The following is a 13,676-nucleotide window of genomic DNA, read 5'->3' on the forward strand; positions in this document are numbered from 1 at the left end:
TCCCGATCGCCTTTTTATGGCTGTATATTCCACTTATATGGATTATAACTTACTTAACCAGTCTCCTACTGATGACTTGTGTCTAATCTGCTCTTTTCAACAGTGGTCACAATTTGTCAGTTTACATGTGTTCCAGTTTATCTGTAGGATTAAATTCCTGAAGATGAAATTGTTGGGGCAAAGGTTAAATGCATTGTGATTTTAACGGGAAGTACCAAATTGCTCTCTCCAGAGGTTGTACAAATTTATTTTCCCACCAGAAATGTCCTGAGTACCCACTTCCCCATTTTTTACCAACAGTATTATTAGCAAGCTAAATCCATCTGTGTTCTTGATCTCATTCCTTCCTTTTTCTGGTAACTTGCATCTTTGGTCTTCTCTGTGTCTTCCTCAGTATACATGCTCAACCTTCCCATCCACTCTCCCCGGTCTCTTCCTTTGCCTGTTTCCGTCTTCCTATGGCCCTGTTTCCGTCTTCCTATGGCCCCGTTTTTCACATCTTCATGATGAACTTCTCCAACTCATTTTCCATTTACTAAGCTCATTAAACCTGTTTTCTATCACTAAACTCCCTTGAAGGTGATATCGTACTCATTTTGTTACAGCACTACTGTTTTCTTTTTGAAACTCTCCTCCCTTGGCTTTGTCACTGCGTATAAGTTCATTTTCATTCCTTCACACCGAAACAGACACCACTCAGTGATTACTTCTTGGGCACTTCACGACGGGCAGTGTTCTAGTAGTTGGATATTTCACCTGGAGCACTACAACAGCATCCTAGCGATTCTCCCTCCGTAGAGCTTCTCCCCTCCCAAATTCTTGTAACCATGGCTCACCTATAACACACATGGTTTTGTGTCACGTCTGTGCAGTAAATCTCCAAATACTTCCTACTGCCTGAAATCCAGTCGCTTAGCATGGCACGTAAAGCCTTCAGTTCATGTGGCAAATGTCTGAACACCAACTAAGACCATGAGGCAGTACTAAGGCCAGTGAGACTGACTTAGCAGTCTAATGAAAGGGAAACAGGTGCTTAAAAGAAACACACACAGTGACCTTTGGAGGCAGAGGGGTGCTCAGCTGAAAGAATACAATGCAACATGTATACAGGCAAGCTATTGTAAATAAAGCAAGCACAGTGGAATTGTCAACACTTCTGTAAAGTTTCCCTCAACTCTTCTAATTTCAACAAACTATTGACCTCACAGAATGTAGTATACAATTTTATTATATATTGTTTTACTTTATCATTTGTATCCCACTCTTAAATCTATGGGCTTTTTGAAGGCCAAGATAAATTCTTTTTCATTCAAAAGAAAATGAAAAACCCAAAGATGGATTAACATTAGGTTAACTAATATTGACATTACTCTGGACTATAAATTTTAAAATATTTTTTATGTAATACCATAAATAACATACTAGTTGCAACTGATGTTACTAGAACTGAAAGCAGGATTTCACATTAATTTTTCTCTTAATTTCTTATTAGCTCTGACTGATGGGTGTTAATTTTTTTGGATCCTTACTATCCTAGCCAAGCCCAAATTTTTGTGCATGTATTGACAATGCATAATAATAAAAGACAAAAACAAAACAGAATACAGCTTTTATATTATTGAACTTTATGTACAAAATCATTTGATTTCAAATAAACATTTAATGTAAAAACAAACGTTCTTTTAAACTGATTTTTTTTTTTTTTTACATCTACTGTACCATTCAAATGCTTTATCATCTTACATGATTTCTTCAAAATCTCTTAACAAGGGTACATATAGAAAAGAATTTTTTTTTTTTATAAATAGAAACAAAGGGATTTTTTCAGCTTTTATTATAAGATGACATAAAAAGTTTACTCAACAGAAGTAATTTCATTACTATTTGGGGGAGGGAATCACCAACTTTTTGTGCAAACAATGCTAGCCTTCTTTTAAGCATTTAAGAGCATAACTGCTTAAGAAATGACATAAGCAATAATTCTACACCTACATCTCCCCTAAAATAATCTATTTTTTTTCTTTTTACATATGTGCACAGCTTTAGCAAATTAAAGCCCGAGAAAAATGCTCGAAATCCACTATCCAGAGGCATAATCAGAGTTTACTGTAACTCAGCATTTGGAGAGCTTACCAATCAAGGAGTCTGTAATGAAAGCTGCAGTTTCCCTCTTTCCTATTTTTTTTTAAACACAAAAATCAATGACTAAGAACTTAATACTGGATGACAAATCACATCCACACTATTAGTTAAATAGCCTCACAGTTAAACACATCTCAAAGACCAATCAAATCAGTATTTACATTTTATAAATTTCTGAAGACACCATTAGAAAGCTTATATATCCCTTCATTAAACAAAATAGGGAACTGCATCTGATGGTGGTGGAATGAAATAAAAAAATTAAAAATACCTGTATTTACAGCAGCATTGATCCTTTATAAATAAAGAATATGAAAATGCATTTATCTTTAAGGATAATAAAAAATTGAGGTGATGTTACTCAACCACAGTGCTTGGAGTTGGACCAAAAACTCTATTGGTGCTTGTTAATGTGCCAGTAGTGAAACCACTTTCTGTTGGAGAAAATCCAACTGCAAATATGTGCATAAGACACATATAACACAGGGCAAAATTGCTCAAAACGATTCAAGTCAGCTTATCTGTATTGGACATTCTAATCGTGAAATACATTACGAAGACATCCTTGTGAAGAAAAAAAAAAAGTTATTATCATTTTCTGGTTCATTTTTATAGAACATTTCCTCCCTCAAAAGTGGCATCTTAAAAATCTCAAACTCATTCTTCCCTTGGTTTACAATCCTAATGAAGAGATATGGACAGCTGAATTTTCCATGTGATTACCTAATTGGGAAAGAAAAACAAGAAACAAAAAAAACCAGCAAAATGTTCAAGTTTAAAAAAATATACTGGGTGAGCAATGCACCAAAATTATCCACATAAAAACAAATGGATGGTCAGTAACCTTATAAGCCAACATGACATTTCACCATCGACAATGTGAAAAATTAACATGCTCTCAAACAGGCATAAGATGAAGAAGTGCTATTTTTAAATTGTAAAATGAACTTACATCATGTAAAATATCTTATGTCGTAATTTTTCATTCCAAATTGACAAATGATTTCAAAATCAAGGATCAAGGTTTGACTGCAAATAGGAATAATGCAACATAATTTCACAAAAATCTTCAATTTCTAAAAAAGGGAATCACATTCCAATTTTCCCTCCCCAAGAAAATGTCTCACAATTACAAAGTAGAAAAACAGCCAGTCACAACTGCAAAAAAAATTATAATTTAAATATATGAAATAATTTCTAGATTATCAAGTCAATATATTTCATAAGACAATTGTTAAAGTTAAAAATACTTTCTTTGAAGTATTGCTTTTCATGCTCAAACTTGAGAATGTTTTAATGACATCAATAAAACTGATATACATGTAATGCTGCATAATGAAGTGAAATAGAACCCTGATAAAAATATCCTTGTTGAAATCATTTACTTCATCTGACAGTGCCTGTTTGGAACTTATGATTAAAAACAAAAACAAGACTCTTCCTAGAGGCTGAATTCCCTAGAATGAAATTTCAGTGTTTGTCCATAACATGGGGTTAGGCCTTTTCTTTTCAGAGTTTTTGTTTTTTGCTCTGTTTTGAAACCCCTGAGACACCATCTGTTTCCAAAGCTTTCTCTTTTGAGTTAATTTCACTAAATCCATTTGCTGTCCCATTTTGTTCTTCAGTGATTTCTTCATTTGCAGGGGAAGCAGATTCTCCTTTTTCTAATTTTTGTTGCATTTCACGGAGCTTGGTAACAGCTTTATCTATTGACATTATGCTAATAAGGTTAAAGTCATGCATGCTGACTAGATGAAGCATGAAGTTTCGACATAAATTCTTCTTAATTATTTTCTGTCCATAGTTTTCTACAAACAGCATACAGGCATGATTCATTTGATTGTCAGCAATAAACCTATTTAATAAAAACAACACAAAACATCAATAGCAATACAAAGCATTTCTGTCAAATGCCACAGTGATAACCATTATAGAACATTAAGACTATATCCAAATCCAGTTAAGTGATGACTTAACAAGTAGTAAAACTATAGTGAACCTGAGATTCAATCAACTGAATGAGCTTACAGTTTTAGAAATTTAAACAAATTTAATTTAACCAGAGCTTAAATAGATGTCATTTCTGTTTTTCCTAACGAAATTAGGAAGTTAGCAGTTAAAAGTATAAAACATTTTCTCTTGCCAGCACCACTTTCATTAAGTATATAATACTAACTATTCTCTCAGTTTCCTATTTCAGAAGCAGTGTTTCCTCTACATTTTCAGTTCATGGTAAACCTCTGAAAAGATGAAGATGTCACAACAAATGTGGTACAGTGTGATTGTTTTGGTGGAAAGCAATGAATAAAATTTGAGAGAAGCAAATTAAACCAAATAGGAGAAGGCTGCTCAGTTACCCACTGAAACTGAGACTCTAACAGAGCCTGTAAAAGCCTGCCTGCAGATCTATAAAATCCAGATAGTTTACCAAATACCTGCCAGTCTGTAATGCCAGTGTATCATGAACCCAGTAGTTGTTATGCTAACAGATTTGGATCAGAAATTAAAACAGAACTCAATTAAGTAATCTAAAATTCTACCTTGAAACTGGCATATCAGGACAAAAGGAAAAACATAGATTTCAGGCAAGCCTCCATATACATACTTTACTCATAACTGCGTTTTAGTGACTAGACCAGGGATCAGGCAAACATTTTCTGTAAAAGGCTAGATAGTAAATATTTTAGGCTTTGCAAGCCATATGTGATCTCTGTTGTCTTCCTCTTTTTAATTTTTTACGACCCACTAAAAATGTGAAGACTACTCTTAGCTCAAGGCAGTTTACAAAAAAAAAGGCTATAGGCCATGCACCCAGACATCTGGACTAGAAGTTATGTACCAACTCTTCACTCCCCAAGAGTAAGGAAACAAAAGTGCCCCCTCCCACTTATTTAACTATAAATGAAAAAACCTTACATGCTTGTGCCATACAAGAAAGCCTTATATGAGGATCTAATACTAATGAAGGTAGAGAAGAAAAACGTATGTACTGACAGGTAAATAGTTCACATAGGGAAGGAAGCAGATCTGCAGGAAAAACAATGCTTCAGCTACAAAGGCACGAGAAATAAGGATTGTTCTACCTTGAGCTTTATGAAATGGTAATAAGAAATCAGAAAAGCTGCTTATATTTTATTCTGAATAATTAAGCAATTTTTAAAAATTGTGGCAATAAGTGTGATAAATAGTTCCAGGAATTCCAGGTGTGTAGCACATGGCATATTATTTATGTATCCCCTAGCAATAAAAGGAATAAAAATTGGATTATTATTTAAAAAAAAAAAAAAAGACACATTAAATAAAAACCTGCTGTTAGATGGAGCTAGCACCTTCCTTAAACATTCTTTGAGGATAACCATTTTTCTTTATAATAGTTGAATTAGGATATTTAGGACAAATTATATCTAAATTAACAGAATTTTAAGTAAGATTCTAACAGATTTATAGAATGTGAAGCAACAAAAAGAACGTAAAGGAAGTGGAATATTTGAATTTAGAAATACCCTACCCATGCTTCATGACATGGAGATTCCAGAGTTTCATCACTTCTTTCTCTCCTTCATTAACATCAGAAAATTCCTCAATTTGCTTTAAAAAAAAAAAAAAAAAGAAAAAAGAGAAAAAGAATAAATATCTATTAGATACAGAATAAGTATAATTGGTATTTCTAAGAAAAAATTGTGAGAATGTCAAAAATAGAAGTTTTTGCAACTAAAAATACCACAACTTATTTATATAGTAAAGTGGCAATGTTTCTTAAAATCATCTATTTAGGTAGTAACTTTAAAAGGGAAATTCTAAGTTATGACAATAGTTACCTTTAAATAAAATGAAAAAACACAATACAGAAGCACAAGAAAATCTGTATTTCCTTTAGTTGGTTACTGTTAAAATGACACAATTATAAAAATTGTAGATTCCTGAATTCCTTAATTTAGAAAAAGCTCCTTTACACTAAATCAAAATATAATTCATATTAAACAATTATTAGTTTTCAAACAAAAATCATTTAAATCATAAAATTCTAAAGTCATTGTCAATGATAATGATGATGATAACAGCAACAACAATAATAATAATTACAGTAATGGTTTTTTCTCTTAGCCATTCAGGATCTTTTTCATCTTCACTATCTACTTCCATTTCTTGTGGACGGAGAGGTAAACAAGTATCACTATGGAAATACAGGCGATTGTGTCCACTACTGTATGTTCGTTGCTGTTCCACTTCTCCATCTTCGGATTCAAGAAATTCAGACATGCTTGCTTTTGTTCGTTTTGGCCTAATGAAAAGAAATGTTGATGTAATGTTAAGTAACACAGAGAAGGCTCACAGCCCCCAAATAGAGTACGTTCCATTCCTACAGGTTTCTACCTAGGTATGCACACACAAACTTCCACTGGGAGACACTTTAATCCCCCTATAACCACTAGAGCAGTAGCAACATTAACAACACAGGAAAAAGCTGTAAGGAGGAAGTGAGAAAACCTCTGTAGAAACAGGAGCCAAGGGAGGGTTATACAACAGTATACCACCCCAGAGACTTAGCTAATACTGAAATAAGGATTCCCACCTAAATGTAGCTTTGTCTGGCTTCCCTTTATTCCTCCAACATCATCAACAGAAGTCAGAATAAATTTTTGTTGTATGACCTTTTTACCTACCTGCACACAAGAATGTGTGTGATAGGTGTTCTCTTTACTGGTCCATTGCGACTAAAAGCAAATCCAGGTTGGCGATGAATATCCTGAGGATTTCCTGCATAGGAGCCATCATAACACTCGTTGATAGAAACATCTATCCTAGCACCTTTTGGATGATACTGTAACAAAAATGGCAAGGTGTTTAGGAAAAGAAAATATTAATTATCCTAACTTAAATACCTATCCTTCCAACTTAATTAACTAAAAAGTACTTGGGGTTCTTAATGTTTCAAAAACTAAAATACGCTAGGCATACCAGCATGGTGAACAGGAAGTCAGAAGACCTGGAGTCAGAAAGATCTGTGTTAAAATCCTGGCTGTGCCATTTATTGGCTTGGTAACTTCGTACAAATGATTTCTTGACTGAGCAAGGATAAGGAAATTACTGCTTAATTCAGAGCTGGTGTGAGGATTATGTGAGTCATTATAGGTGTACTGTGCAAATATACATAAACTCTGAATCATTCACTGTTAATTCATGCATAAGCAATCCGTCAGTGTAGAGATTTTGGTATTTTGCACAAAGTACAATTTCTGAAAGTCAAATTGTATTATAATGTATAATATATTATGAGTGAGAAAAGATGAAAGTCACTCACCACATAGTTGAAGATAAACCTGCTATGGCAGAGTTTAAGATGTTTGAGCAAGCTGTAGAGTTTGCGGCAGTTCAGAGTGCACCAAGGGCAATGCAGGTCATCTCTTGCTTCAGTTTGCTGTCTTGTGTTGTTGTTATAAAGGAACTTTAAAAATAACAGAAAACAAAAAGAAGAACAGCAAATCTCCACCTTACATATCTCAAGATATTTTGTTTCCATATTACCTTTAAAAATAGTTAAAACAGTTTACAAGGAAAATCAAGTCAGAGGCATTCTTTTTATTTAAATATGCCAAAATATTTCAGATATAACATGCAAAACAAAGGCATCTCGTGATTACTTAAAAAAGAAGGGTCAGCTATGTTTACCTGATAAAATATTCTTAATTTTTGTCGGTTTTCATTTGAAGTATCTTTTTCTTTTCTTGTTTGCAGATCTGTAGTCAACGATTCTTTAACAGCTGAAAACATATACTTTTATATTTAATAAAAATACTTCTTAAAAGTGAAGTAATATATCTTGTGAAAATAATTAAACAATAAAGGTTTCACAAAATTCTTCTTGTGGTATTTAATACAATGTTTGTTCTCACCCTCAACTGATGTTCAGGGGAACAATCCCCTTAATCAGCAACCCTAATCAGACAGTAAGGTCTTTATTGGCAGGAGCCATTTTTTTTCCTTTATAAACCACCTATAATGTCCTAAAACATTCTAAAAATAACCCCAAGTAATTATATGTAGTCACTGTAATGCTTTCAGCACTTTGAGGTCAGAGTATAGTTTTGATTGGACTTTGTATTCCCAGTGCACAGCAGTGAGCAGATATCCACTAAATGTTGGTTTAACAGAAATTAAATTAAAGTGATTGCACTAATATCATTCCAAATCCAAAAGATAATCATTTGTTAATAATTCTGGTGTATTACTTTACTGACTTAAAAATAAAAATTATTTCCCCTGACATAAGTAATCATTTCATATGTACAATTTTGTATAAAACTCTTCTTCTCAGTTTCTTTGAAACTCTTTTATCTACTTGGCCACAGAATTCTTTGAGAAGTGCCCAGACCACAATTTACTTGGGAAATCTTTCCTCTGACATGGGTCATTTCTTTTATCTCTTGAATCTGACTCTTACAGTGACCTGCACACAATTAATGGACATGAGTGGTATATGTCAAAGACAGCTGTCTTAAGCCTTCTGCCTTCTTAAACAGTCTTAGATAAAAACATACGGATGCTCTCAGGTCAAGGACAGTGTTCTTATCACGCAGATAAACAAAATGAAAGAATACTGCAACCTGGGCTTTAACTCAGCAGAGCTAACTGCTACAATTTGTAAATGTTTTTCCTCTTAAAAATTTACTGCAAAATTTAACCTGGTAAAATTCAGGTTATGATGATCCTTTCCCAGCCCTAAAATTGTACAAACACTCTGAAATAATGAAGTCAGTTCCATAACATAAACAAATTTTTATATGAATTTTTAAAAGCATACAGTTCCAAAGCCCTTTAAAGCTGCAATTCCAACATCTAAAAAGCTCTGAAAAACAATCATTTTCTCATGAGTTTGAGACAAATTTATTTAACGGAAAAACCCTAAACGGACATAAGGCTATCTTTAAACCTCATTTGGAGGTGTTATATAGTATACGGCATATATCCTATATACTATACCACAATTCTAAAATTAAAAAAACCAAAAATCCCCCAAAATTCCCACATACATCTGGCACAAAGGTTTTGAATAAAGGACTAATAATAGGGAACCCTAATTTACTCATAATATGCCTAATAAGTCAAATAATATTTCCCAAAGATTACTGGAGCAAAACACAAACAAATTAAAGCCTAAGTCCTAACTCTGCAAAGCATTATTTTGACAGCAAAGTATTCGTACCAATAGTTTGAGTAGGTTTAACTGAACCAGGCTTGTTTTCTTGATGGAGACTCTCTGAATTTCTAGTGGCAAGAGGTTTGGCGATAGGAGCTGTAGATTTATCATTGGTCTCTCCTGTCCAACGAAGAGTGAACTGCAACGTAGGTCCCTGAGAAAATGTTTCAAATGGAGGCAGTCTCTTAAAAAGAAAAAACATGAAAACAGTGAAGATTCCAAATAATAAACTGAAAGAAATTGTAGGAGTAAAAAGAAAATATTTATTATGACATGTTAATGTGAATTTGACTTAACAGATTTTTCCTTAAAAACCCCAAATGCCTACATGGATGGCCAGGCAAATAAAGTAAATGTATAGTGCAGTAGAGCCTGTAGTACTGGAGGGCTCAGATTGTCTACAAGAGGCGACTACTTATTGGCAATTGCTGAACTGCTGCCCCATACAAACAATGGCCCAACACACCCAGATTTTCAGATCTTTTTCCAAGTTTCCAAGAGAAATATTCCAATTTTTATTTGTTGTTAATTAAAAAATTAAAACAAAAAACAAAAAACTATGATACCCAAAGCCTGCTGGTCTGCAACCTCTCTTAGATGACCAATTACTTTTTTTGTGTAAACTGAATGATTATTAAAACAATTAGTAATTTTCCTTGACTTCTCTCAGCTTCACTAACGACTGCCTTTACTTCTCTTCTTTGGATTTTAGGACACTAAACTATCTTGTCTTTCCACCTCCATCTCTAGTCACTTATAAAACCACTCTTCTCTTGGCCTCCTTAATTCCTAGCTAACATTTAGCCATATGCCCGAGTCTCTCACCCATCCTCAAGGATTTACCCATTAGACAGATGATCCCAAATTGGTTCTCCATTCTTTATACTTGAGCTCTAAACACTGCCACTTGGATATCAAGGTCACCCTGAACTAAAATATGTTTTTAGACGTGAATGTATTACCTTTTCTTTCCTTCTCAGTTACAATTATTTTTGTTCCAAGCATTATCAGTCTACTAGTGACCCTAAACTAAAAATTTCAGAATTACATTTGACCCCTATTCTTGCTTCTGCTTTTCTTACATAATCATCAAGTATAGATCCTTACTATCTTATTAGTACAGTATCTTAGCTGCTCTCCCAGCTTCTAATTTTTACTTCCCAATCCATATCCAGGAGACCAAATAATCTTCTCAAAGACTGCTTTCATGCTATTCCCTTTTACAGAAACCTTCAATGGGCTCCTATTTATTTTTACTGCCACACAAGTCTAATCTCCCTCTACATCTTTATTACAAATAATCCTCTTAAAACTATAATTTTAGACTGGAATGAAGTGAAAGTGTAATCATATAAACCAATTTTGATACAGTGAGTCCATATCTAGGAATTTATCTTATAAAAATACTTGCAATGCAAAAAGATACATGTATGGGTTGGCCAAAAAGTTCGTTTGAGTTTTCCATTAAAATCTTACGGAAAAATCGGAACGAACTTTTTGGTCAACCCAATACAAGTAAACTCACTACAACATTTTTGAAAATGTAAAAAAAATTAAAATAATCAAATTATCCATTGAAGTACATTGGTTTAGTCAATTATGGGACATTTATTTAAAAGAATAACACAGAGCTGTTAAAAAGAAGCAAATCTATATGACCTGACTTAAAAGGATACCCATTTCATATTGCCTCAATTTCTTGGGAAAACCCAACAACTCATATAATAATCCTTATTTTCTCATGGATAAACGTAACAAACTTTAAAAAAGAAATTTAAAACAGAAAGATAATAAATACCTGCAGAAAATTCAAGCACTGTAGATACGTATAAAGAAATAAAAATTATTTAAAATCCCATTACCTAGAGGTAACCACTATTATGATTAATTTTATAAAAAGGGGATGTATTATTATATAAAAATTAAATATCATGGAAATCTTCTTGTCAAAGTATTCTTTTCAATGGCTATCTTTTTAGAGTTAAGGCGTTTCCAATTTTTCACTATTTAAAATTTACAGGCAAGATTTGTTATCTACATCTTTTCAGTTAAACAGTTACTACCTTGTGACAAAACTGTAGAATGAAAATTAACTGTTACATAAAACGGTTAATAATTATATACACAATTAAAATTTTTATTCGTATCGCCAGTCTGCCCTCCAAGAAGGTTATACCAACTTATTCTTACATTAAAGCATTATTTGAGAGCATGTGTCCTCACGTCTCCAACTAGAAACTGTCAACCCTTTTAAACTGTTGTCAAACTAGTAGTCAAAAGTAGTATCTCTGATTCTGTTTGCATATCTTTGAATACTAGTAAGGTTGAATATCTTTTTAAAAGCTTACTGGTCATCTATATTTGTTGCTTTAAGAGCTGTCAGACTGTTCTTTATCCATTTTTTCTAATTAGATTGCTTATGTTTTTATTAACTGCATATTCATATTAGCCTTTTGTATGTTACAAATATTAGCCCCAGTCCATCATTTGCTTTTAACTTTAGATTTGTGCAGTATATGATTCACTTTAATTAGTCATTTTTATTTTATGCTTTCTAGCTTTTGTAGCATACCTAGAAGGGCTTTCTTTCCTCATAGCAAGATTACATTAATATTCACCTATATTTTTTTCTGAAGTTAGATAGTGTTAATTTTCACATTTACATTTATGAGCCTTCTGGAATTTATTAGGTCTAAGTTTATTTCCAGATGGCTAAAGACCAATTCCGTCACATGGATAATGAACAGTTTATCTTTCCCACACAGATCGAACACCAATTTTATCATAAATTCAAAATATACAGGAAACTATTTCAAGACTACGCTTCAGTGATGTGCTTATCTATTGCTAAGATTTTACCATAAATTTAAGTTCTTTTAACTTTATACTATGTTCTATTATCTGGTAAGTAAAGGTTCTCAGAAAACTTTTCCATAATTTTCCTCAGTATTATTACATATTGTTCTAGGTTAACTTGAGACTAATTTTTTAAGGCTTAAAAAAAATCAGGATTTTGCTTGTGCTGGTACACTGATCTAATATATTTAGAAATAAATGACATTAGTATTCTGCTGAGTCTGCCTATCCAAGAAATGTATGTATGCCTATTTATTTTTTTAAGTCTCTTAGAAGAGTTATTTTAAGCCTGCTTCATCTAAGATTTGAAGATTTCTTGATAAATTTATTAGTCATATGTTACCTGCTGTTACTATGAATGGAATTTAAAATATCAGTTAACATTTATTGAGCACTTATTTTATGCCAGGCACGGTGCTAAGCATCTTTAATTATTTCATTTAATCCATCAATTCTATGCCTCGTTTCACAAATGAGAAAACCGAGACACACAGGGGATTAAGTAATTTGCCAGATGCCACATAGCTAGGAGTGGAGATTTGAAGCTGGCAGTCTGGTTCCAAGGCTGATGCCTTCCATTAAATACTCTGACTAGATAATTTTGACTTGTGTTTTTCAAAGTATAAAAAAAAGGACTCTTCCTTCCAACATGAATTCCTTCCAATGTGAATTTGCATTTGGGGAAGAAAACATCAATCAAAAATGGGAGTTCATAACTATAACGTGCTCAGTCTTCTAAGTAGTCCATACCTTCCCATCAAGAATAGTCTCCCATGTTGCTCTTTTCTTGCTTATTGGACATTCTTCCATTTCCTGCATGGCTACTTCATATTCCCCATCTAAAAGCTGTAAGCGCCTGTTAGACAAACACATACACTTTAAAGTAACCTGAGTATTATTGTAAGTACACAAATTCTACATCTTTAGATTTATACTAAAAAGCATTTATTAAATTTATAAACTAGCTTACATACCCAACAAGACTTAAAAATATACCTACACTCCATTCCTGACAAAAGAAATTTTAATGATTTGTACTGATAATTACTAGAGAATTATTTCATTACTGTAGCTACTCAGATATAACTTTAAACATTTAAAGTATAATATGCTTAAGGTCTTAAAACTTGCTAAGTTTTAAACGTTAAGTATAAAGCATGTGTGCAGGCTTTATACTTTTAAAAACGAGGTAACAACGGTGTTATAATACTTGCCTTAGGGAACCGCTAAAAATTACGTCTCTGTTATCTTTAACTACTTTAAGTACTTGAACTAGAATTCTTGACTTTTATACTTGACCAGTAAACTAATTAACTGTAAGATCCTGGGGGGCACCTGGCACATATAGGTGCTCAATAAACATTTCACAGGTGAATGAATAAATGGAATACTGGTTGAATCAAAGAATCGATTAAATTCTACCCATACTCACAGTATAGTTTTAATGTGTGTGTACATATCTGTGTGTGTATACATAGTT

The 13,676-nt window shown here is 33.0% G+C and overlaps 1 protein-coding gene across 1 annotated transcript in view; it reads right to left on the bottom strand.

The window, feature by feature from the left end:
- Positions 1-1,720: 1,720 nt before the first annotated feature.
- Positions 1,721-13,676, bottom strand: part of SUZ12 (SUZ12 polycomb repressive complex 2 subunit) — a 38,290-nt gene continuing 26,334 nt past the window's right edge. The window contains exons 9-16 of the mRNA XM_059907095.1: positions 12,947-13,052; positions 9,347-9,524; positions 7,813-7,904; positions 7,445-7,588; positions 6,807-6,964; positions 6,226-6,424; positions 5,651-5,730; positions 1,721-3,997 (exon numbers count right to left, since the gene is read on the bottom strand). Coding sequence (XP_059763078.1) covers positions 3,652-3,997; positions 5,651-5,730; positions 6,226-6,424; positions 6,807-6,964; positions 7,445-7,588; positions 7,813-7,904; positions 9,347-9,524; positions 12,947-13,052 — 1,303 coding nt within the window. The 3' untranslated portion in view covers positions 1,721-3,651. The remainder of the gene's footprint in view (positions 3,998-5,650; positions 5,731-6,225; positions 6,425-6,806; positions 6,965-7,444; positions 7,589-7,812; positions 7,905-9,346; positions 9,525-12,946; positions 13,053-13,676) is intronic.

The sequence above is a fragment of the Balaenoptera ricei genome, chromosome 20 (genome assembly GCF_028023285.1).
Source record: "Balaenoptera ricei isolate mBalRic1 chromosome 20, mBalRic1.hap2, whole genome shotgun sequence".
NCBI lineage: Eukaryota > Metazoa > Chordata > Mammalia > Artiodactyla > Balaenopteridae > Balaenoptera > Balaenoptera ricei.